We start from the raw sequence: 24,157 nt of genomic DNA, 5'->3' as shown, positions 1-24,157 counted from the left end.
CAGCAGAATTAAAACTGACTCTATGCAAGCCTTACCATGAAAAACGAATGATGATTGGGGATTTCAATCGATAGATGACCACAATGTATAAACCAGACACATAAAACATTCCACAAGTGCTAGCACTACAGTTTTAACACATACATAGCATGTTCCATCATGCAGACAAACACTGGCCAAGTGACTTGGGGTTTGTGCCTCTCTGTTTCACTGCAGCACATTCAGGTTGTTCAGAAATCAAATCTCCCCTCCAGAAACAGGCAGCAGCTCCTGGCCCTGTGACCTGGACCACAGCATTGATGCCTCAAGTTTTCTTAGCATGAAAACCAGCACAGATAAAAGGAAATTATCATATACCAGAATTCCCTCAACAAAATGTTATCCAGACTTTTTATTGGAGCACAAGATAAAGTATCCCAGCTGCAAAACCTTTCTGCAGAATGCTGGTTTAGCCAGCTGTTTGAAGGGAGCACGATCTGCTCACTTGCAAAGGGAGAGCAGGCACAAATCGTTCTCAACCAGTGCTGACATTCTCCTCACTCATTCCTCTGCCTTGCGTTTGACTTGCTTTCAACTCTTGCCCTGTATGCTTACTTTTAATGTTAGTTCAATAATAATAAATCACTAATAATGAAGAATGCGTGTAAATACTTATTAACCCTGCAGACTACAATGGGCTCTTTCAAGGTTATTACAGTTCACTATAGAAATAAAAATAGGTTTTAAAATTTTCTGTGTACATACACAATGCAGAAAAGGATCTTTAGTACCCATGGAGTAGGTAAAGAGTCATTTTAAAGATTTTTGTTTACACTACAGCAATTGCTTAGGCCTCATTTTAAGAAAGCCTTGAGAGAGTTGATTAAGGCAGGAACTGAATCTCTCCTTCAAACAAAAAACAGCATATCTAATCACTAAATTTATCCTTTGCTCTCCACAAAAACTGCTCTTCTTCCAAATGATTTTGTTTAGGATAGAGAAGATGTTTTAATTTAATTTTTTCTTCAACTTTCAGAAATTTTGAAGAGTTTCAAAAAATTTAGGGCCTTATACATGGGAATAGAGCTTTCTGTTTTCTTTTAAAAATAAGTCTTAATGTTATTGTTACTTATATCATGTACATGTCCTTGATCAATGCAACTAATACACACACTTCTGACTGAAGCTTTCATGGCTGCTACTTAAACGTGAAAGTTTCACGTGTATTACAACTGCCAAACTGATTGGGAAAACCAAACCCCTCAGTCACCAGTCAGTCACCCTAATTTCCCAGATCAAAGAACAGAACAGAAACCACTTCAAGCAGGAATTTGAAAACCAGATGTTAAGGTGGTGGTACAAGCTGATGGAGAGACTGGGGAGACAGTAACACTAGGTTGGGAATCCTCCTTCAGCTAATTGCTATCCCCTAATCTAAGCTTCAGGGACTATTTTCTTCACTTCCATGCCCATTCCAGGATCCACTAGTCCACAGCTCAGGTTCCCTGTGTGGAGACCCGCTCTGTTCCAACCAAGCTATCTGATTTGAGCTCTGCCTCCTTAAAAAAAAGGAACAGGAGAAAAACTGCAGAAGATATGAAAATGGACAATACCACCACCAAGTAAGAAAATTCCCACAAATAAAAAGCACAGTTAGCTTATTAATGGGGTTATGTTTTCATAACAACAGAAACATTAAAAGAAACCACAACTAGTGAGTAAAGAGTCTCACTGGGAGTATTTCAGTTGCAACAGAAGCGTGTCTGGAAGCTCTGTCTCAGGGCCCTGACCATCACACCTGGTCGAGGGTCTATGGGAGCACACGGTGGCTCCCTCAGCATTCCAGGTTTCCTATCAGACAGGTGCATTTCTGCACACACACAGAAACCAACCAACCCCTGAGTGAAATCAATAGTTACACTGACAGTACACTCTGTAGCCTGTCCTTACACTTGTCTCTCACACACACATTCGCTACTACACAAACATGTGTCATAACACAGTGAGACACAAGATGAAAAGAACTCAGTTGTGTGTAACTTCTGCTGCATTTGTGAGTTTGCAACCCCCCTTGCAAACTGACTGCGGGGCCTGAAGGGTACAGGAAAGGCTACAGTTTATTTATCTTCACCCATACAGCTTGAAATACTTTCTTGATTATTTACTTTTCATTCTCAACTATTTACTCTGAAGGCAAAATTTTTGTGTAAGGTATAACTGCCTTTCACAGATCTGCAAATCAAATTATTTCAAGGCATTGTTTTGCACTTCGATTGATCATAGCTGTGTTTCTGCACAGACTTCTACCACAAATATCAACAGAAACAGCATCAGCCATGAACAGGAGTGTGACAGTGACGTCATTCCTACTATCATTACTCACTCAGCCTAAAACGTTATGAGTTGAATAACCTGCACGGTAACTCCCATACTCAAGTGACATTCTGCTGCTAAGGAGAAATCCCCTACAGCAGCAACACCATTGATTATCCTCCAAAATCCAACACTTCCCAGTGACTGGGTGAGCACCATGGGGAAATTAATGTGGTACACATCACTGTCTCCATGCTGATCCTACAGGCAGTTCCCAAAAGAGTATCTAAAAGAGGCTTGTGTGTTTCACATTCAGCAGAAGAAATGCATCCTGAAAGGGGAAAGACTGAGGAATGAAAGGAGCAAGGGAAATACTTATGGTGGAGAGAAATGGCAGAGGCTCAAAGCACAGATGAAAATGAGGGGTCAAGCAGTGACGTAGCACAACTTCAGACTGAAGCTGAGATGGCTCCAAAAGGAACAAGAGAAGTTGCACCCTCACTAGTCGTCATCCAGCTACATAACTGATGGATGTGGAGACTGGGTATGGACTCTGCAAAGTTACACCTGAGCTCTGGGTTGAGAGGGAAAGTACAAAAGACTGCTGGAGAAAGGAAAGTGATGCAAGCCATGCAGGATTTGCACAGAGGATTCAAGCAACAAGAGAGAACAAAATGCTTTTGTCTGAAGCATTAATATTACTTCAGCAAACATTGAAAGGAAATTAAAATCTCTGTCCTCAAATGTTAAATCCTCCTAGACCATACAAAAAGAAAAAAACTGAGTACCTAAGAAAAGGGTCTTTCTTTGTAAATGCATACATGCAAACTGTTAGAATATTATACATTTGTGCCATTATTAAACAGAAAATAATTTATTCACAATAAGAGACATAAGTACTTGGAGCAAATGCTCAAGAACTTCTATGACATAATTAACTTCTTAATCCCTTTAAAATAAAATGTAAGCCATAACTAGAAGTAACCAAATTATGTGTTTGTTTTCAATAAAAAAATATATATAAAACTCAAAGTTTAAGTCATGGTCAAAGAATTTTTTTACACCATTGTGCCTCTTTTGGCTTGACTTTCAGTTTCAATTTAATGGGAGTTTCCTCTAGATTTTTAATTACCATTCACAGTATGTACTTTTGACAATTAGTGTGAGTAGTGTACAGTTATTTATAACATCTGCATAAAGTATGCCGGTGAGATGATGCAAGCATCATCAAACAGTGAGATTAAATCTGGATCTCTATGATCATTGCAGGATAGTGGATAAAAGAAAATCCAGTAGATGATCTTATTTCTTTCCTTTTTCAATTCCTTAAGTAATTAATATTGGTGACTTGAAAGAAAACAGGTAACAGTGATCTTATTACTGGTGCTTTAACCGTGCTTTAACTTTCCTTTCTCCATAATTTAAAGAATATAGATTTCCTACTTTATTTTGTTTTACTTAGCTAGATAACAGAATTAACACTCCATTATCTGTAACTCTGCTGTGTAGAAGAAATTTAGAAGCAATCTATAGAACAGTCACATTTCTTGTTTTAAGTATCTTGGTATCTTTTAAGGATCAGAATCAGTGGAAATTACTACTTTTGCACTAGTAATTTCTAGTTCTTAATAGGCTCAGACAATGCTTGCAGTATTTTATATACATAAATATGCATATACTACATATATGTATATAAATATACATATATTACAGGTTAAGAAGCTGTGCTTTCTGAAGTACAGTACGTTCAATGAACGAAATAGGTATTTTCTATTTCACTTCAGATTTTTCTGTACAGAAATTTTCATTGAAAATACCTGTAAAATACTTGGGAGTATTAGGTGTACCATCTATCATACATACCTATATTCCTCAGACAAGGGAAAGCACATATATGGCTAGACAAACACTAAAATGATTGTAACATCTTAAATCTCCAGTGGAAAAAAGCCCTATAAAAAGGAACTTCAGCAGTGTTATTCTCAATCCTTTTCTTTATCACTCCAAATGTCAAAATAAAAATTATTAAACTGAGAAAGCAGAAGACAACTGGTTATGTTTAAAACAATAGGTAAGGTGTGTCTACACCAGAGAAAACACTTGAGCTGAGTAGAAAATGACAAACACATCATGCAGCCAGTAAGTTGTTCACACAAACAACTCGCCAGTGACAGTCCCCACTCTCCTGAATGAGCTTCCAGCATATCTGTCCTTTGCTCCACAACAGATCTGCCCCTCCTCATCCATGCTGTCACACTCCCATGATCCCACGCTGCCTTTGGTTCTCCCTGAAATCCCTCGGAACTCCAGCTCCGCAGGCAGCTGCGAGTGCGGCGCCCGTTCCAAGGACACCAGGGCACTGCCTGAGCAGGCTGCAGGCCAGGCTGAGCAGCCCCATTCCACCCAGCTTCCAGGGCCTCCACTCCTGGCCAACTGAGAAGTTTTATGAAATTTGTAAAAATTTTGCACTCTTGAGAACACTGCTTTACAGTCAAGCATGAAGCCAACAATCAAAAAGCCTCTCTGGGGAGAGGGCACAGGGGGTGTTAACAAACAAACAAACTTCCTTTCACTTTCTTTTTTGTCCCCTTTTTCTTTGTTTTTTACAGATCATCAGCTAAAATACATACTTAGCTATGCTAGAAATTCAAGTATTCCCACAGTTTATTAAGTTCATTCTCTTCATACAAGCAGCTAAGTGCCTTCTGAATGGTTCAAGAGAAATAGTTACAGTAAGACAACTTATTTGAAAATAATTACTCACTGCCACTGATTATCTTCTTGCCACTGGATGGCAGCAACAGAACCTCACCTTTTTCTGTTATCCTCAAATTTTATTTCCATTATTCATATTCATTACCAATTTTAAACAGAATTCTGTACATAAATCTTAAGTACATTAAAGACTTTAGCGCTTTAAAGCCAACCACTGACAACCATATTACTTAAGTCATTAAAACAGCTTAAAGGACAGTGAGCTTAACCAGTTCAAAACCCAAACAACTTAATTAAATTCAGCTATAAAAGACTAAATAAGCCCAGTTTACTTCAGGGAAGTTGTGTTTCTAAACACAAATCTTTATTTTTCCAGTGTGTTTTGCTGAAGGACACTTTTCTTTCCTCTCTCCACACAACAGCTTTTCTCTGCTGACAGCTGCTTTTTGCATCTGATAGATGCTTCTCATCTCCAACACACCATCTACAACCAATGTTCATGTTGTTCTGAAATTGGCTCAGCCTGTACGTTACCTGGGTGTATCTTTCATTAACTATGCAAATCAAGCTTTTAATTCAATCTCTGCCAATTCGGACAATATGGGTTTTCCAAACCAAGTGAGTTTAATCTATTAAGTAAATTACTATTAATCATTTTGACAAGACCAAATAAATATTTTCATTAATAAAAAAATTTTATATGAACAATTTAAATGACTGGCAGCATTATATGAAAACCAGACTACAACTGATACCAGAAAGGTATGGACTAATTAATTATAAATAATGGTCTGGATTCTTCTCTAAGAAAAATCAATTGCATATTCAGCTACTTCCATGTAATTAAAGTCTTAATTTCTTTGAACTCAAACAACACATTTTCTGTACTGCTCAGTGAGTTTTTATATCCTGGTGCACCGTAACATTTTTAATGAAGCTGCTTAAAGAAAACTGTGTTATATCCTTATACTAACACAGATGGTGCTCACAATTACAATGTACCAAACAGGGAGCTGGAATGTAGCTCTACCTGGACAGAGATATTCTAAAATTCTGTAAGGATTACATTTTGCTGTGACAGTTTCCTACTAGTGACTTCATACTTACTTGAACAAAGGGTACGTTTTCTCATCTGCAGGTGCAAGCTTAGGGAATACATTACATTTGCCTTTTCTTTAAATCCTTGCTTGCAATTATGCTAAAAATAATTTTCTATGAAAGATTTTTAAATAAACGATAACTGTAGCACATACCTTTCAACGTCAAAAGGAAAGCAGAACTTTGGAACGCTGTTCAGCACTTCCTGAAAATACAAGCAAAAGAAATGAAGTTAGGGGTTTTTGGAAAAGGCTTTTGAAAGGTTTGCTTTTAAAAAAAAATGGCCAAAAATACTCATAACAAATAATAAGTTCAAGGAATATATGATTAGAAAAAAATACAGCACACGTTCCTGGACTGAAATAATTGATTATTAAAAAGGAATTAGGTTTGTGCTTTGGCAGATTGCAAAGACAATGCCATAGAAGCCCCAGGAGGGAAAGGCCTGGCCTGAAGGGTATTAACACCCTTCACATCCCCGCTGGGATTCCCTTCAACAAGGCCATATGGATTTTACAAGAAGCACCACACCATATGGGTAAGCCACGTCTGCTGCTACTTGTACCACAGACTAGCCACAGGGACTTCTGACAGATCCTGGCTCAAAAATACAAATGTTGTTTCAATTAAAATGCAGGCAGAGAAAAGGGAATGAAGTTGGCAGCAGAATGAATTACAGAGAGGTATAACAACTCTATACATGTTCCATAGTCAAATGCTGAAAGTGATGGAAATCGCCTACTGGTCCAAAGCGGAAATTTATATGATTAACCCTTTGGGTCTCACAAGCAAGCTTTGCTATCAGTAAAGGAAAGGGGTGGGGGGGAACAAAATCCACCAGATCTACATTCATACCACAGTATGAAAGGATAATGTCTCTCTTTCATGCAGAATTTTATTTAAGAAGCTGTTTAGTGGCAAATAAAATGTGTTAATTAAAATATAAAAATGCTCTCAAACTAGTCAATGTTTTCTTTAAAAAAAAAAAAAAAGTGAATTACCAGATCATTTAGCAGCAAATATTAAACAACGACTTTACAAGATCCTAGAAAATAGGTTTTATTTCCTTGCTCCCAACTGGGAAAACAAACCCCTTGTGAAATGCTTCAGCAAGAAGAGACAGTTGACATCCATGAAGTTGGTCAAAGCTGCAGAATTCCTTTTTTGTAGCAGCCCAACAGATCTGTATTTCTATATACAAGAGCTGGCCTGCAAGGTTTGTTTTCAGAAAGGAGCACATTGATTACAAATTTCCAGGGCTGCACATGAGGGTCTAAGAAGCTGATTTAAGGCGTTAGCACTGCAGCCAGAACACCCTGTTTACTGCATGTTGGACAGTCAACTCCCATTAGGGGAAATTGTGTATTTAAATTCCTACACACTACAATGGCTACTTACTTCAGACATACACCAAGCTCCACAGATAGTGTAAAATATAAAGAGCCCACACAAGTTAATCAGCAAGAGAGGAACAGTTCAGGAAAAAGACACCTGTGACTACAACAAGTACATGTTAGCTGCAACATTTTAAGGGTATATGATGTGCTTCAGTAAATCTTCATGTGATACTAAATCAGGAAGTCAATGTTTTTAGAATTTCCAAGCCATACAAGAGATTTCAATAAATCTTTAGAACTTTTACTTGGTTAGCACAGTGTATGAAAGCCACAGATGTGTTTTGGGAAACGTTATGAACTCCATTAAAAACAGCAGTACATAGAATACTCTTCAAAAGGAACTGCTCAAGCACCATCCCACCTGCTCTGAGTGCCCACGGCAGAAGAGTGAGAAGCAAAACATAAATAGGGCAGGTAAGCATTTCATTTCTGCAGCCAGGAACAAGCACACACAATGCTAGGAGTAACAATAATAAACTCTAATAAAAGAGAGCAACAGAACAGGCTAATCAAAACTTCTAACTCAGAAATTTCCTAAACATTTCCAAATTCCTCTCACTTCAGGCTCATTAGCTTGTTTTTCCTGTTCCAAAGCAATAGTATTTTATTCTTTTTTCTAAATCTGAACCTATTCTCACACTATAGGAAGTAATTTTTCTTCTCACTAACAAGGATGTTAATTGCTGCCTGGTGAGCTTAGCACTGACTCAGAATTGGGTATGGAAATGTATTCATTTATGTTCCCCATTGTATTCTCTCAGAATAAATTATCACGAGAGGAAAAGAAAACAAAAACAAAAAAACCGAAGGTATTAGCTCAATATTTTGACTGAACAACCTGAAAATTACGGGTGTGTTTTGCAGCGCTGCCCGGGCCGAGCGACAGGCCAGCGCTCCCCCGGCGCGCCCAGGCCTCCGCAGGCAGCCACGCGCGCACAACTTCTGCGGAGCAGCCTCCGCTCGCTTCCCAACTGGCAGCACCATCCCTCGGGGGACACGTCTTTAAACCTCCGCTCTCTTTAAAATTCAACCAGCCAGCAGGTCTATAGACTGGTGTATAAACAGTATAGACACACACAAAAAAAAAAAAAAAAAAAAAAAAAAAAAATCCTCTCTCAGCTTATGTCAGTGACAAAGCAGCTCAGCAGTTGACTGCTTCTCCCCTGACAGCGTAAGCCGGGTTTACACAGATCAATAGATGGAAGTCCTACCTAGCTTCCTTCCAGGGCTCCGTTTTCTCCCTTAATTACAGGTGCTAGTCAGAATTTTCAAATGGAAGAAAAGATGTCCCCAAGATGCTTCTACATGAATTTAAAATGCAAATGATATTAAATAGACATTCACATTTGTGTACATATTTGTGTACAATTACAGCTGGTACTCGCAGCAATCTCTCTATTGGATAAAACTGGAGCTCTGTCTCCTAACGGGTCATCATTTTCAAGGATCCCTAACCAGCCAGGACTTCCTCCTGAGTCAATATTTACATTCACAGAAAAAGAATGACATTATTTGTTGTCTTTTATGTTCACAACTTGATAAAATGATGTATTTATTTCTGAAGTCAAAAGATGGTACAGGTCTTCAGAAAGCAAACAGTTTGATTCACATGTCCCAAGATTACTTCCCCCTCTGGCTCTCACAGTATTAGTGCTTTCAGAAACGGTCCTTGTGTCATAAAACAAGGTGTATACAGGGGGAAGATTATAATGATGTAAAAGAAAAAAAATAAAAAACCCACACCAGTAAAGGATTATCTATTTGCTTTTAAACACTGACTAAGCATCTACAGGTGCATACAAATTTGTGTTTAATTGCTAAGTTAAAGGATAACTATCTCATTCCTCATGCAAACTCAAAGAGAAAGAAGAAAATCATAAAAATAATAGCATGTGAACTGTGACATGCTGCTTCTCTTGAAAAAAGCTTAAACAAAGACAGAAATGGTATTTACAAAAATATTTCCTTTATACCTACAGCACAGCAGCAGAACCCTGCACTCTCACAGGCTCATGGTGCAATGGTTTATTAATTCACTCTCGTCAGTTGCAGTGTCCAACTCCAGCCTAGCCTGGTCATGCTCACTGGCTCTGAAACGGGAGGATATTACAGAAGCCTGAAAGGTAAGAATTATTTACTCTTCCTTGTTCATGTTGGTACCCACTCAGCTAATTCGGTGTATCACCATTTTATAAAGCAATGTAAACAGTGGTAGAAAATAGAAAAAAGGTCCTGATAACTTCATAGTCTGGAAAGAAACATGGTCAGTAATTAACTGACCAGTTAAGGCAGTTTCACTTTTCGGATGTTTCAGATTTTCCTCTAGGTCTAAAGACAAATTATGAAGAATTTCCTAAAACTGCTTTACATAAAAATTAATACCTAATAGCAATTACCAATTGGCTTGCTATTCATATCCACAGGGCAGTCCCACAAAAGTCCTGTGCACATCTCACCATTTAATTTGCAGTGTGACAGCACAGGATGGGTGTAACACAACGGTGTGACGTGGGAGTCTCAGTGCCGTGTGGGTGGCAAAACACAGAGCCGTAGATGTGCCCTCTAAGCTCCACCTGCTGCAACACTTCTATTCACAGAAGATAGATAAGAAAATTTGTGCAATCGCAGCTCCCTAAATATAGACCTGATCTTTCTAGCTAACAATTTTCAGACTAACTTGCAGATAGTGCTGTGGTTTTTGACAGCTCTTTCTGTGTCAATACAGCTGCCACGTAACACTTCATACATCCCTGACAAACATGCAAAGAGGAAGCAGATTCTGGACCGCGTAGCAGAAGTTGTCACTAATGGATTCAAGCAAGATTAAAATTCCACTAAACTGAGCTACGTGTGCATTTGTACAACCGCAGATTGTTTTGACCCACAGAACAAATTCCACTCCACTGCTGAGAACGATTTTTGATCCTCATTTAGTTGGCTAACATGTAAACCACAACTGGAAAGGTCCTACAGCCTAATGACTGACATTCAGAGGAATCGGGTTGTTCACAATACTTAAGCACAGAGTCCTTTAGAATACTTGCTCTCTAAAAGGCATTTGCATCATTGAAAAGCTTATTCAGAGAAACATTTGTTGTGTAAAATGATTAAGAAGCTGAATACCTGCAAAGGAGGATGAGATCACTTACAGAATTTCAGCTAGATTTAATTTCTCTTGTTCCTGCTTCCTGTCTCCTCTGCCTGGCTACCATTCAATTACATGCCTCAGGAGAAGATGCCAAACAGGCAGCTGAAGATTTTTGGTAGCTTCGTCTGGTAACTTTGTGCTCTACACAGCAGCATGGTCACAGACAGATGAGGCAGCAGGACAGGAAGACTTTAGACAACAAGGTAATGGGATGAGCTTGAGATCTTAGAGAAGCAAAATCACATCAACAAGTAACTCTGGCACAGGTGGCAGTGGAGGCCCAAAGGCCAGCTGTACCTGTGACTGAACTTGGAGGTGATTGCTGCAGCATCATTTAGCATCATTAACGTGCCAACAGCACGTTAAATACACACAAAAAGGAATGAAAAAACCCTTAAGGATTGGAACAGTGAAGGACCAAGGTGTGGTGCACTCCAGCTGGAGATACACTACAGGATGTTCCTGCCCTGCAGAGCAGACTAAGGCTGCTGTCCCAGGCAGCACACTTTTCACTGCTCTCACAGCAGCTTTCAAAGGCACTTCACAAGAAGGAAAGCTAATCCTGCATGATTAATCCCACTGTCCTACAAGACTGAGGTATAAGATTTTCTAAACCACCACAGAGAAAGTTTTAAAATTCAGAGATTTTACCAAATTATAAGTCCTTGGAGTCTCTACTTGCCTATGTGCTCCTGAATCTCACCATATAACCAGACAAAAATAAAGCCTGTTTCAGATAGTTATGTCCAGCATAGCATACAGGGAATCAATTACAATAACAAGTTCAGTCACAAATAGCAGAATAAAACCAACATGAGGTTCAGCACAGGTTAATTTCCCTGCTTAAAGAAAAAACCCTTCAAATTTCCTGGAACTCAAAATAAAAACATAAAAATTGACAATGCTCTTCTTTCCCCTTCTTCTAAGGGGAAAGAAAGCTCCCCTTAGAATAAGTTGAGATTCAAATGTTACCATCTACCTCTACTACTGGCAAAGCAAACAAAAAACAAGATAAATACTACTTCACCACAAATCTCTAGCATGCATGTAATATTAGTATTCCACAGAGCAAAAAATATTTTTCCCACAGTTCCCTGGCTCATGTCAGGGAGATCATCATTCCCTAGGCAGTATCAGAGAGCTGGGAAAAACAGGAAGTATGTACTTCCATCTCCACTCTTGAGATTACTATGTGAGTAATATTTAACTTTTAAGGTGGTAGAGTATTTAATATCTTTTAAACAATTAATTACATTTTGTAGCAAAAAAAAAAAAAAAAAGGAAAAAAAAGGGCACCCGTTTATGGCACACAACATTCTTTCACCATGTAGTAGGGGAAAAGTGGCTTTTTATTAATAAATACTTTCCATGTCTCTCACACTATCTGGGAACTCAACAGAGAAGTTCTCTTAACTAGAATTACAGAAGACATCATTTTCTAAATCCAAATATGCAAATCTTTGAAGGTCAGGTTAAAATCCCCGAGTCATCCAGCACAGCTAAGGGAGCAGCAATATTTGTTTCACTCAAGACCTTTTCAGATCTCCCCTTGCGTACAACAGCAGTTAAGATGCAACTCTGGTATCAGTGCTGAGAACCTCCTGCACATCCTGTTCAGATGCTGTTTCACCACTTGTGAAAAAATAATTACTGTCAAAGAAATCACAAATTGAAAAACTGGTTCATAATTATTTGTTTTACCTGTTGTTTTTTCATTCCACCTTTGAATATTCTGACAGCAAGGGACAGAACTGAGCCTATTTGCAATAAACCCAACTCTACCTATTCAATATATTGATTTAAAGTGAAGACTGCAGTCTCAGAAATGTCTGCAAAACAGTATCAAAGAATATCATAAGTAGAGTGTAGCTGACACTCTGGTCAAAAGGCTCCTATTTACAAGATTTCCTTCTCAGCCACCAAGAAAGGCTATTTACAAAAGGAAAATGAACTATAAAAGAACACTACAGATAATGACTATCTGCATTTGCATTAAAATGAAATACACTGAAAAAATCATAACATTTCAAACACAACAAACTCTACTCCAGATGTGACTTGATACATTTCAAATTGATTTTAATTCCAAGCGTATTTTGTTCCAAATATATTCCAAATATTTTTTCCCTCACTAAGTACTGCATTAGTTACTTAAAAGACAAGTCCAGAAACAGCTGTAAATAGTAGGATGCCAATCCTTGTCTACAAAGCTTTTAGTGAACAACTGGCCTGCCCAGTAAATACCCAGTATTGGGGTACGCAGACAGGTCAGCACCAGCTCTGCAGACTGCTCCTGCTCAGGCTGGGCATGAAACTGTCTTCTAAGCACCAGGTGATGCTCTTCCAGAATCACAACTTCCCACTGGTTATTTCATAAAATGACTGCACAGCACAGGCCATGAAGAAATCCTGATTTCACTGGCAATTCAGAAATTCAGTAGTCAGAAATTTGAGCATCACTTAAATTAAGGAACAACTTGAGTGCCATGCTGAGAGAAAGCACCTGTAGCAGAGAATGATTTCTGCAGATAAGGTGAGGCAGTCCAAAAGCCAAACAAACCCTTGTTTGGGCTCATCCATGCCTAAACGTGCAGCCCTGTGGGACAATGCTGGCTCCCATGGCTGGGTCAGCAGCAGGGGAAGTCAGGGAACCACACACTACCTTGTACAGGGTACTGAAACTGATGACATGTGGGGGCTGACTTTCTTGGGCTACAAGAATCTACAGCCAAAAGAAAAGGAACTGAGAAAGGAAATCAGCTTCTAAGGAACCTGCCAGAATTATAATTCCTTAAATAAAATTATTTGTGGTCTTTTTATAAAGGAAACATTTATTTCTTCTTTTACACTCAGGAGAGGTTACATTCTAAGCTTCATCATAATGCAGCTCAGTAAGAATTTTTTGCAGTAATAGCTTTTCGGTACTAAATTGAGATATAAAGTGTGTTGAAAAATGGAAGGAAAATGAAACAACTCCAGACCAAAGAGGGAAAGAGAAGAAGTAAATAAGAATAAAGTGTTAATTTGCCCCAACTGTCATCCAATGCAGCCAGATGATTATCCCAAAAAATAAAGTGCAGTGGACATACAACTGAGTGTCTTTTTCCCTAGAAGATATGCAATGTACATTCACTTTACCTATAGCTGAGCCTGCCCAGACCTTCTGGCTCCCTGCTCAAAGCCTCTGGCAGCTTTATTGCCAGCAATTACTCTGCAACAATTGCAGGCTGGTGTTGCTGCCCGTGAGCATCAGTCAGCCACCTCAGCACTCTGTCAATCAGCTTAGCTTCGACCTCTGATACAGCATAAGCCAACTCTGAACAGCTACGACAAGAGGGAGGCAGCTTTCACCAGCAAGCCAGGCAGCACAAGCAGCTACAGCCAAGAAGATTTTCAGTTCCTTCGCTTTGATCAGAACAGTGAAACTGCCCATGCTCAGGGGAAACACTCAAATCTAAAGTAGCATTCATGACACTTACTGAAAAATTAGCAGAAATCCTGTTCCTACAATAGGAATTCTCTATCAATTGAAAGAAGTCTTCCCTCTTCTAAAATGTACTTTAAAATTCAAGAATGGGTGCACTGAGTGTTCATTGGCCCAGTAAATTTTCTCTAATCATTGTCATTAGTGCCTAGTGAAGGATAAAGGGCAGAGATAAGCGTGCACTGTACCCTCAGAGACACATGATTTCTCATATGTGGATCTTTCATTACCAACTGTACATTAATTAATGACTGCACACAGAAACAGACACACAAAAGCCAGAAACTCAACACCTCTGCTAAGGGGAGATGCAAGTAGAGTCTACCAGCCAGGCAGTTCACAATACTTTCAAAACAGAAATAGTTATATTCTGATGGATTAACGTATTTCCCTTCCTGATCACCTGCCTGGAACTGCGTCACCTTCCCTTATTCCTGGTCCAAGATCCCAAACCAAGTAGCCTGGATCCTTCCAGCCACAGCCCACTAATCACCCTTGTACTGTTGCTCCTGTTCTTGATTTTAGTCCCATCAAGTCTTGTTATTTGCCTGGTTCCTTGACTTCATCACACGTGGATTACCACTTTGATCCCAAACCATTTCCTAATATATGCAATATGTAAAAGAGTATTTTATTTAATAAAATACCAGCAAATTATTTGAAGTGACACTTCAAATACCTGTAGCAGTAACAGTGAACCAAAGTACCTCAAATGCTCTCCGACTTCTGCAGAAAACTATGATCAAGAAAGGCAGAAGAAGAGCCAAGAACCAAACACAGGGTTCAGGAATATTATTACATCCAGTACTTAATATAGAAAGGATAGGATGTTCCTAATAGTGCAGCAGAGTAAGCCTGAGACACAAAACCAATGCTGCAAGTAAGAGAGGTAACAAATTGAAGACTGAAATGGAATGAGGGTATTAAGGAAGCAGATGAGAAAGTATAAGGTATCCCAGAATAAGGAATTAGGGGATATTCGACTGGAATATTCTGAGGGCAGCTGAGGTCAATCAACAACGACATCACACAAGACAATTTGGCAGTCTTTCTGGAAGATGTTCCAAATGATTGTCATCACTATTTCAGCCATCAGTTATTTTTTTCTTCTTTGGTTTGGCACATCACCATAGGCTGGAATCTGATTTGGCTTTGAAATAAGCCAAATCAGTAACAGTTATTTTCAATGGGCTGATAGAGAATATCTGAAGGACAGTCAAATATTAATTCTGTACTTATTTGAGCAAACAGAGAAAAAACTACTTCTACAAAATGTAGTCCCCCAATATCACAGCTGTATGATTTTAAAAAATGGCTAACATATGCAGACAGTCTATTAAAATGCACATAATTTATTTGACTCAAAATGAAAACATATCTAACAAGTAATTCCATTCATCTGGCCCTTTTTCACCCAGCCTTAAGATATACAAATGTGTGCCTTTTCACCAGAACACAGCAGCTGGGAATGAAAAGAAAAGCATTCAAATGATCATTTTCACATCATATTCCATCGTCTTTTCACCAGCTTCTCCCCAGTCTTTCTTTGAGTCCCATTCTGTTACAAGAGAGCTGCTTTTTAGATCAATTCATATTTCCATAATCCACACTGCTGTTTCTCTCTCTCCTCCCCAGGGTGGACTAACCCCTGCATCCAGAACTATGGCTTACAACTGTCATTAAGACCTGTAACAATAACAAGATAACAAAAGAGCTGGTAGAGATGAGGTTAGCCAGTACCATATGCTGATCAAGTTCAACATTTTCAACTTGAAAGCTCTTTAAAACAAAACTCCCACAATTCTGAGAACAAGCATACTTCATGTTGCCACCTGTCCTCAAAATTTCAAGGAAATACCAAGTTTTTGACATTGGCCTTTTATAATTTTAAAATTTAAAAAATAAACCACTCAAAGATTTATTCTGTCTCTGTTGGGATCAATTAAAAGAAAAGGTTGAGAAAGCATCTTGGAATATTCACATCTTAAATGATGTAAGGGTCTTGGTGATTCTGGGTGTTCCCAGCACGTCTTCGTGGGCAGTTGTTCCACAGAATATTTATCAGACTGAACAGATCTTTTCTGTTCACACAGTGCAGTTAGCAACTATCAATACACCTCTGAATGTTTTCCTGCTGATCGTCCATCAGCTGGGATTTGCATAGACAAAAAGCATTGCTGCCTTACTCACACAGTATTTTTCAATAAAAACAGCGTCTTCCAAACACAAAGTGTAAGAAAATCGCTTTATCTTAACCAGATAAAGTTCCTTTACAACGTACAAAATTGCCATGCTGCCATCATCTCAGCAGGGCTAATTGCTTGCCACAAAGATTTAAGTTCGAAAATATCCCTTAACTAAATATAACGTACAACATTTAGACAAAAACACTACTGAAAATTAGTAATCTCATTAGATTGATTCCTCCTTTCTCATACCAATACACCCAAATATCAATCATACTTCTTAATAAACAAACAACAAAATCACCAAACCCTTTTTAAGATTTCCTGATAAAAACAATCCCACAAAGCAAGCACCTATCTAGTTAGCATAAACATTTGAAACATGTATTTAATGCCTCATCAGAACACAAGAACAAAGCCATCTCATGCAGAAACCTGGTGAGATGCATCCCCTAACAGCATGCCTGCAGCCTTGGAGGGAGTGTAAACAGCCTCATACCTCCTGGGCTCCTGCTGCTCTCTTAAGAGAGCACAGAGGAACACAACATCTCACTGCCGGCTTCCACACATTCGTTCGACCCAGAGAACAGATTTTAGCTTGCTTCTGGAGAATATTAAAAAAAAAAAAAAAAAAAAAAAAAAAAAAAAAGCCAACTTGTACTATTATTTAAATCTTTAAAAAATGAATATAATCTTTTTCATGGTGACCTCATTTATGTATTTGCTGCCACAATCCATTCAACTGAATATTCCATTGTGAAAGAAACTGAGCCTTTTGTCTCCAATCAGATGCTCATTTAAGCCAGGCTTAATTTTCAGTGGTTGAAACGTACATTGAAAGTCAAGTATGTGATTGGTGCTTTGCTGCAGGAAGAGCAACACATTGGTACTTCTAAGGATTTCTGTTTTAAACAACTGCACATGAACTTGTACATCTTTATGTATTACAAATATTTTCACATGAACCAGGTAGATTTACATGTATAGTATCAGACTTTAGTTTGGGTCACTGCAGGATACAAAGCTCACAATTCAGTGGTGACATCTGCAAGATGTGATACAGTAAAACTAAAATCCAGAAGTTATGTAAAATATGAGATAATAACATAAAGAGCATTACCCTAACTTCAGAGAAAACAGCAGAGATTCCTCACGTGGAATACCATATCCCTTACTCATTACTGCATTACTCATCTGCAGGGTTTGGGTGACATCGGAAAGCAGATTTAGACTGCTTGTCTTAGAAAGCAAGAGGAGATAGGATGAAATCTGCAACATAGCCAACAGTCTAATGCAGAGTCTGAACCCCTTCTTAACCCACATCTTCAGTTAATAACCCCTTGTCATATTTATTACTAAAGGAGCTTCTGGTAAGACCATCTCCTGATATTAGTTAGCTATTTGTGTAATCTTCCTGGTGAGATGTTTTTCACCAGCAGAGAAGTTGCAGGCTGAAATTAGAAAATATGTGATTAGAAGGGCAAAGAATGAAAACTATTCAGTGGACACCACATACTACAGGTAGAAGTCACTTCAGGTCAATAGGTGGTCAGATTAAAAAGCTGCTGAATTCTTACACAGCTAAAGATAATTACTAAATTAATAAGAAATGTTGGACCTCGCATGCCCCAAAGGTTAAGCCAGCACAGAAGCAGTACCACCTCTTGCCCAGGCACTACTTGCTGTTGGTGCTGTCAGCACTGTGCTCTCCTCCTTCCTTGTGCTAACACCACTCTTTTCCCAGGAATGTTTCAACTCAGTGAAGCTGGTGGGAGTGTCAGTGTTTTTATTTGCAGAACAGAGACGAACAGAGCCATAGCGGAGACATCTGGACACATGTGACATCAACAGGGCTTTGCTACTGACTGCACTTCCACGAGCAGACAAGCCAGTGCCAGCAGATCGCAGCTCTGCCGGGCCACATGAACTTCTGCAGAAATGTGTTTTCTTCTTCAACAGTCAGCAAGCACTTTAGTTTGGAATCCAAGGTGTTGTTCTCATTTGGGCTGCTTTTCTAAAGCCCTTAAAAAAATACTTTCTTCTTAAAAACAAGTGGAATTTTTTTCCAGATATCATAGCATTAATATTTTTTCTTCAGACTTCCATTTAAAAATGGCCTTGTAAGGCTGAAATTAATCTCTAGTTTAACCAGTCTGAATAAACAAAATAGCAGTTTCAAGATGGAAAACATACTGATCTTTTATCATGGGAAATTTTGCATAAAGGGGATATTTGAACATTTAAAAAAAAATAGCCCATTAAATGGCTACAACTCATTCATTATCCAAATTTGAGTTCTGGAGGATAATCACAGAAGACATATATAAGCTCAAATGAGAAATCTCTACATTTTCTCTGCAGTGCTGAAATTATTCACAACTTTTTCCACATTGTCAAACTCATTTTTATACCACTAATGCCAGTACAACAGTAACTTGTAACTCTAAGATGTCTCAAACAGATTAGTTCTTCTGGCTCTTGACAGACTTTTTAATAAATACTTTCTTTGAAATGGTATTGTGGCATTTTGCACTTTGAATTCTAACCAGCATGAGCTCATTTTTTCATTGATGGTTTTGAGAGTTACTAAAAATGGAATTACTCCCACCTCAAAAAATAAAATAAAATTAACAAAAAAAAAAAAAAAAAAAAAAAAAAAAAAAAAGGCAAAAATACTTTTTGAAACACTCCTGGCAAAGACACGTATTTTTCATTTCCTGCCTTGAAGCATTATTTTTTTCCCTTCCCCACTCTATGTTTTCCTCCTTTCCTTCTTATTCTGGCATCTGAGAAGTTACCAGAGAGAAAATAAGTGTTTTCCCTGCAGATAAGGAAATCAACAACGAATCTTGCAAATTCTTTTGTGATACCAAAACCATGCCTTAATATTTCCTTTACTTGACAGACTGCGAGTAAGTAATTATGACAAATCCCTGGTCTTGTCTTCCCCCTGATCAACTCTGGTTTCAACAGATCAGATGTTTAGCAAAACATGAGTTTGGAAAGTCAGTGTTTAAGAAAAAATTGCACCAAAGTAATATTGACCAGCATCAAAGAAAATGGTAGGGCAGGAGAAAAACAGAAGATTAGAAATGAGTTAGCACTGGGAAGTTCAGACATACTTAGAGGAGAAATGTGAGAAAGAGGAAGAAAATGTCAAAATGGCTTAGACAAGTTTTCTTTGCATTATGAAAGCAACAAAAAGGTGACATGATAAACTGTAGAAAAATTCAGGAAGGGAGGAAAATATTTTGCCCACTGTTATCACATCACTGTGCAAACAGACAGCCCTTCAATTTTAGGAAAGATGATTCTTTGGGATACATCCAAAAACTAACTCACACATTTTACATTTAAAATAGAAATGACTGAAAAACAGAACAGAGAATATTCTTTTTTTTTCTTTTTTTTAAACATTCTTCCCACAAACCTTCATGGAAATTCACTGATAGTTATAGTGGGTTTTTGATTCTTAAAGAAATTAATCTGGTGGATACTCAGGTCTCCAATCCGAACCTACCCAGTTCAACATGCACACACACATGCAGAGAAGGCTTCTGCTGATTTCACTCCATGACTTGGCTCAGGGGTTTGCTTCAGAAGCTGCTATATATTCTCTTTAAATCCAGTGGTTCTAATGGGAAAATTTCCCTTGCAAGAAGAAGGATTAAAACACCCTGTTTTCCAGGAACACAAGCAATTTACCTGAAACGCCAGAGAGCCCACACAACTGAGACACAATGTGCAGGCACAGGTTTTTCAGAGCCCAAAGGCAGAGTGCTGCCTGAGGCCTCTGGTGTTTATAGATTAGGTATGTCTACTGCATCTTTGTAGGATTCCCCTCCAGTCTTTAGTGGGCTTTATCTTCTAATCATTTTTCTACACCAGCTGTTCTTTGAATAACCTTCGACTTGCTGAATAAGCTCCCATTTTTCTTCATACATAATTTCTCTTTTCTTTTTTTTTTCTTTTTTTTTTCTTTTTTTTTTTTTAAGATCAAGTCTTTCTTGGAGAACAAAACAAACTAGAAAAAAAGAATTTAAATGACAATGAAGATGATCATCCTGCAGCCAGGATAATTATCAAAACTTGCTGAATGCCTAGCTGAGAACATACAACAACACACTTTGCTCATTTGTCACTGTTATACAGGCTGCACATTTCTGACTGATGCTATTCCCTAACCACACATCCTACTTTCTATGTTTGTATATTCATTCCTTTCATCATGAATCACCTTATAGTTGTCTTCATAGAATCTTGTACTATTGATTTTTAAAAAAAAATCAACAATTTATCAACATCTGCTGTACAACAAGACTTTCAGATCATCCACTGTGGTGATAATACCAATGAAGAATATGTTTGCCTCAATATAGTATAAAAGCAAGACGCAAAGAAGCCATTGAGACAGAGATATTTATTAATTTTGTTGCTTTATGTATTTTCTTTTATGAAAATAAAAATATTTCCATGCAAGAAACTCTTGTAGAAGTTGCTGAAATAATAAAATTTAGTAATTTCATTAGCTTTTAATATTAATAACTTTCATAACATAGTCATGGGGCAAAAAGCACAACACACTAATTAATAGCTTGCTGTCACTACAAACAGTGAAATAATCCATCAGCCCTGTATGTATAAACTTTCCTTTGAGGATTAATTATAGATACAACATAGAATTTTCACGCTTTCACAATCAGTAACTTTAGATCAGTCTCTTATAAGGGTCTGAGGATTTTTTTTCCCCCAAGCAAATAACTATGGTATCTCTAAAATATTATTAAGTAACTATCTAAAATCTTGCATTGAAAAGGATTAAAGGAATGGAATGCACACGTTCTGACATTAAGAAGACATACAAGGATAGCTCTTCAAATTTTGATCTGGTGGTTTTTTTATAACATCAATGTTTGGCAAAGTTTTATTGATAATTTTTTCTGCATTTTCAAGCCCAAAACGGATAAAAACCCAACAAGTCCAACAGGATCACCTGATAAAATACTCTATATCAAAAATAAGGTGATACAGAGAATTAGCACAACATTCCATGCTCTACTACTGCCATTGCGTATTCCTGTCACAGAGGCAATCTAATCACCAAGCCACCAGTTGGGTGAAGGCTTCCACCCTGCTATCATTAGCATCTGCCTCTCCACAGCTGAATAGAAGAGCTTTTTTATTATTATTCTAACATTAAAAAAAAGTTCAATCTCATGTTTCCAACCTGGTCTCCAAAGTCCTCCGGGAACTTCCACAGTACCACTGGATCTGTAAATAATTGACAGACAGCATTAATCAGAGGCAAAGGAACAGAGTATTACAGTCAGAGTACATTAATATTAAAGAGAGGGTCAGCTTAACGTCAAGCTTTGAGGCAAGTGCAAAAATATATCTAAAAACTAAGGAAGATACTGGATTATTAAAAAGACTTATTTCATATTTATGAAAGTGTATGTTTATTGTTTTACATATGGCAGCAGGTTATAATATACTGAACTCTTTTCATATTAAATTCTTTAATCCTGGAATACCTCATTCTTTAAGCACATTTAATTTTCACTTTTTAGTTCAATTAAGAAATAAAGATACAGAAAACCTCTTTTCACTCCAGGAAAAAAGAACAGAAAATTATAAGGGGGGAAAAAAGGCCTTTATGAAAGAACAGAAAAACATCCTTTGTGGCTTTAAAGATAGCAGCAATGTAACCAGCATTCTCAAGGAAGAGTTTAGACAAGCTAACATGGTTCAGTATTTTCTGTTCATACTCATTTAAAACCAGCATTTCAATACCTTGAAGTTTTCATTAACCACTTGTAAACTGCTAATTATAAAAATAATCAGTTATTTAGGCTACATATTAGTCTTCACTTAATATTGTTTCAAAAGCTTCTATCACAAGGACAGGAACCATAACCTTTCAACAAAAACACAAATTATGATCTTCATCCTGCCTCCCCCCAAAGCTATTAATCTCCTTTGATACAAACCCATCCTGAGGCGCTACTGTTACACGGCCACAAACACCCACCAAGCCTCAAAGGCTTCCAAACAACGGGTTAGCAGCAGTGTTTGTCCACCTGCTCAAAGTGAAATTACCCACCTCCCTGCAAGGGAGACCCAGGGCAGTGCCAGAGCCTGGGCCAGCGGCAGATCTCTCTAATTCCTGCTCGTGCCCCAGCTGCAGTCAGGCAGCTCCTCCCACCACTGACCACACAGCCAGCAGCAGCTCAGGGCACAAGGGCAGGAAAAAGAAGGAGAAACACAATAGTAGGTGCCAGGGCACTGTCTGATGGGAGCTACCACCTCTTGTCTGCCTCAGGAGCTAGATCCCTGTTCTCCAAGGAGCCACTGTCTGGGAAACTTCAGATTTCCACTTCAGGCTCTAATATCATCACTGCATGGTAGCTCAGGTATGTCCTTCTCATTGCTAGGTTTGATTTTAGAACCACAGGGCTTTCCACTTTTGGCAAAATACGGCGTTTCTACTCCTCTTCAGGCTCCATATGTGTTTGCTGGTGCAAACTGGAGATTTAATGAGAAGGGAAATGCCACTGCTGGTGGTGTCCTTCCCAGCTGCTGATCTCAAATCCTGCTGTTCAGCATGGAGGTGTCGCACGTGTGCATTTGCTGCTGGCCCAGCCACCAGGAGCTGGAGACCAAAGTCAGCATTCCTCCTTCACCCCAGGCCAGATCTTAAGCCAAGAGCAGAACATACATTTCAAACATGTTACAAAATTCAACCTGTCAATCAAAGCAATTCAATTTAGACCTAATTTGTATCCAATTCAAATCTAAGTGCGGTACTCAATAAAAATTGAGGCATTTGACTCTGCTTGTTGGACAAGCTTGTTTTTTCTCCTAAGAACATCCAGGAAGGGTTTTGCGGCTATTATTTAATAAAATATGTGTATTTTGCACAATGAATCTTCCTCCATTACTATGGGGAGCAAGAACTTTTGAAGGCAGCTACAAAACAAGACATAAGATGCTAAGTTTATAAGAATATGAGAGCAAACAAGTACAGATACTTACAAGAAAGACCTTTTTGTCCTGATTTATTTTGTGCATATTTAAATTGCAAACAAATCTCTATAATGATCAGGTACAAGAGCAGTTTGACTATCCTGTAAAGGAACTAAATTAGTATCATGAAAAGGAAAGCGATTACATATCAACAATGATCCCTGATAAATCCAAAGAGCAGCAAGTACGGTAACATATCAAATACACCATGTTAAATAATTCATAAATTACTTGCTCAAAAGCACTGAAAACCTGCAGAATCCAAAAAATACTTTAACTGAGCTTGTAAATCTAACGCCCTATGTCCACAAACACTTCAAGCATAAATTTCTCTTTGAAAGAGCAATCCCTCTGCACTCCCACTACCAGGTACTTGTTGGTGAAGCTGCAGCACTGTCTGTCTCCTGCTGGTGCAGACTGTCACAGCTACACAGAGCCAGATGAGGGAACTGGCCGAGATCAAACCAACTGTCTGAAACTTTCCAAGGCAGCATTAACTAGATCAGTTCCCCAAAACCATTGGGTTTGCACAGAAAAAAAGGAAGAAAAACTAGGGAATAGGGAGTTGTGGTGAGAAAAAAGCAGGACTGCTTCATGCAGCAGCACTCCAGCATCAAGCATTTGCTACACCTCGTGCAATACAAGCTGGTTAGCAGCTGCCTGTAGTTCCGTTTCTTATCACCCATTTCTTGTTCACAACTTCCCAAGTCTTGCAGTACCATTTATAGTTGCTTCTATTGCAAAACCTAATGCTATGGCCTGCGAGGAGGTGAGGGGACCGCTCTGCAGTGAGGCTGGCCTGCTGGAGCAT

The 24,157-nt window shown here is 38.4% G+C and overlaps 1 protein-coding gene across 1 annotated transcript in view; it reads right to left on the bottom strand.

Annotated features, from left to right (window-relative positions):
- Positions 1-24,157, bottom strand: part of DENND1B (DENN domain containing 1B) — a 146,068-nt gene that overhangs the window by 87,216 nt on the left and 34,695 nt on the right. Inside the window, exons 4-5 of the mRNA XM_041420702.1 lie at positions 21,548-21,591; positions 6,261-6,310 (exon numbers count right to left, since the gene is read on the bottom strand). Coding sequence (XP_041276636.1) covers positions 6,261-6,310; positions 21,548-21,591 — 94 coding nt within the window. The remainder of the gene's footprint in view (positions 1-6,260; positions 6,311-21,547; positions 21,592-24,157) is intronic.

This window comes from Onychostruthus taczanowskii, unplaced genomic scaffold (assembly GCF_017590055.1).
Source record: "Onychostruthus taczanowskii isolate IOZ18803 unplaced genomic scaffold, ASM1759005v1 scaffold65, whole genome shotgun sequence".
NCBI lineage: Eukaryota > Metazoa > Chordata > Aves > Passeriformes > Passeridae > Onychostruthus > Onychostruthus taczanowskii.
Note: the sequence above shows the minus strand (reverse complement) of the source record. Positions and strands in the feature narration are given on the sequence as shown.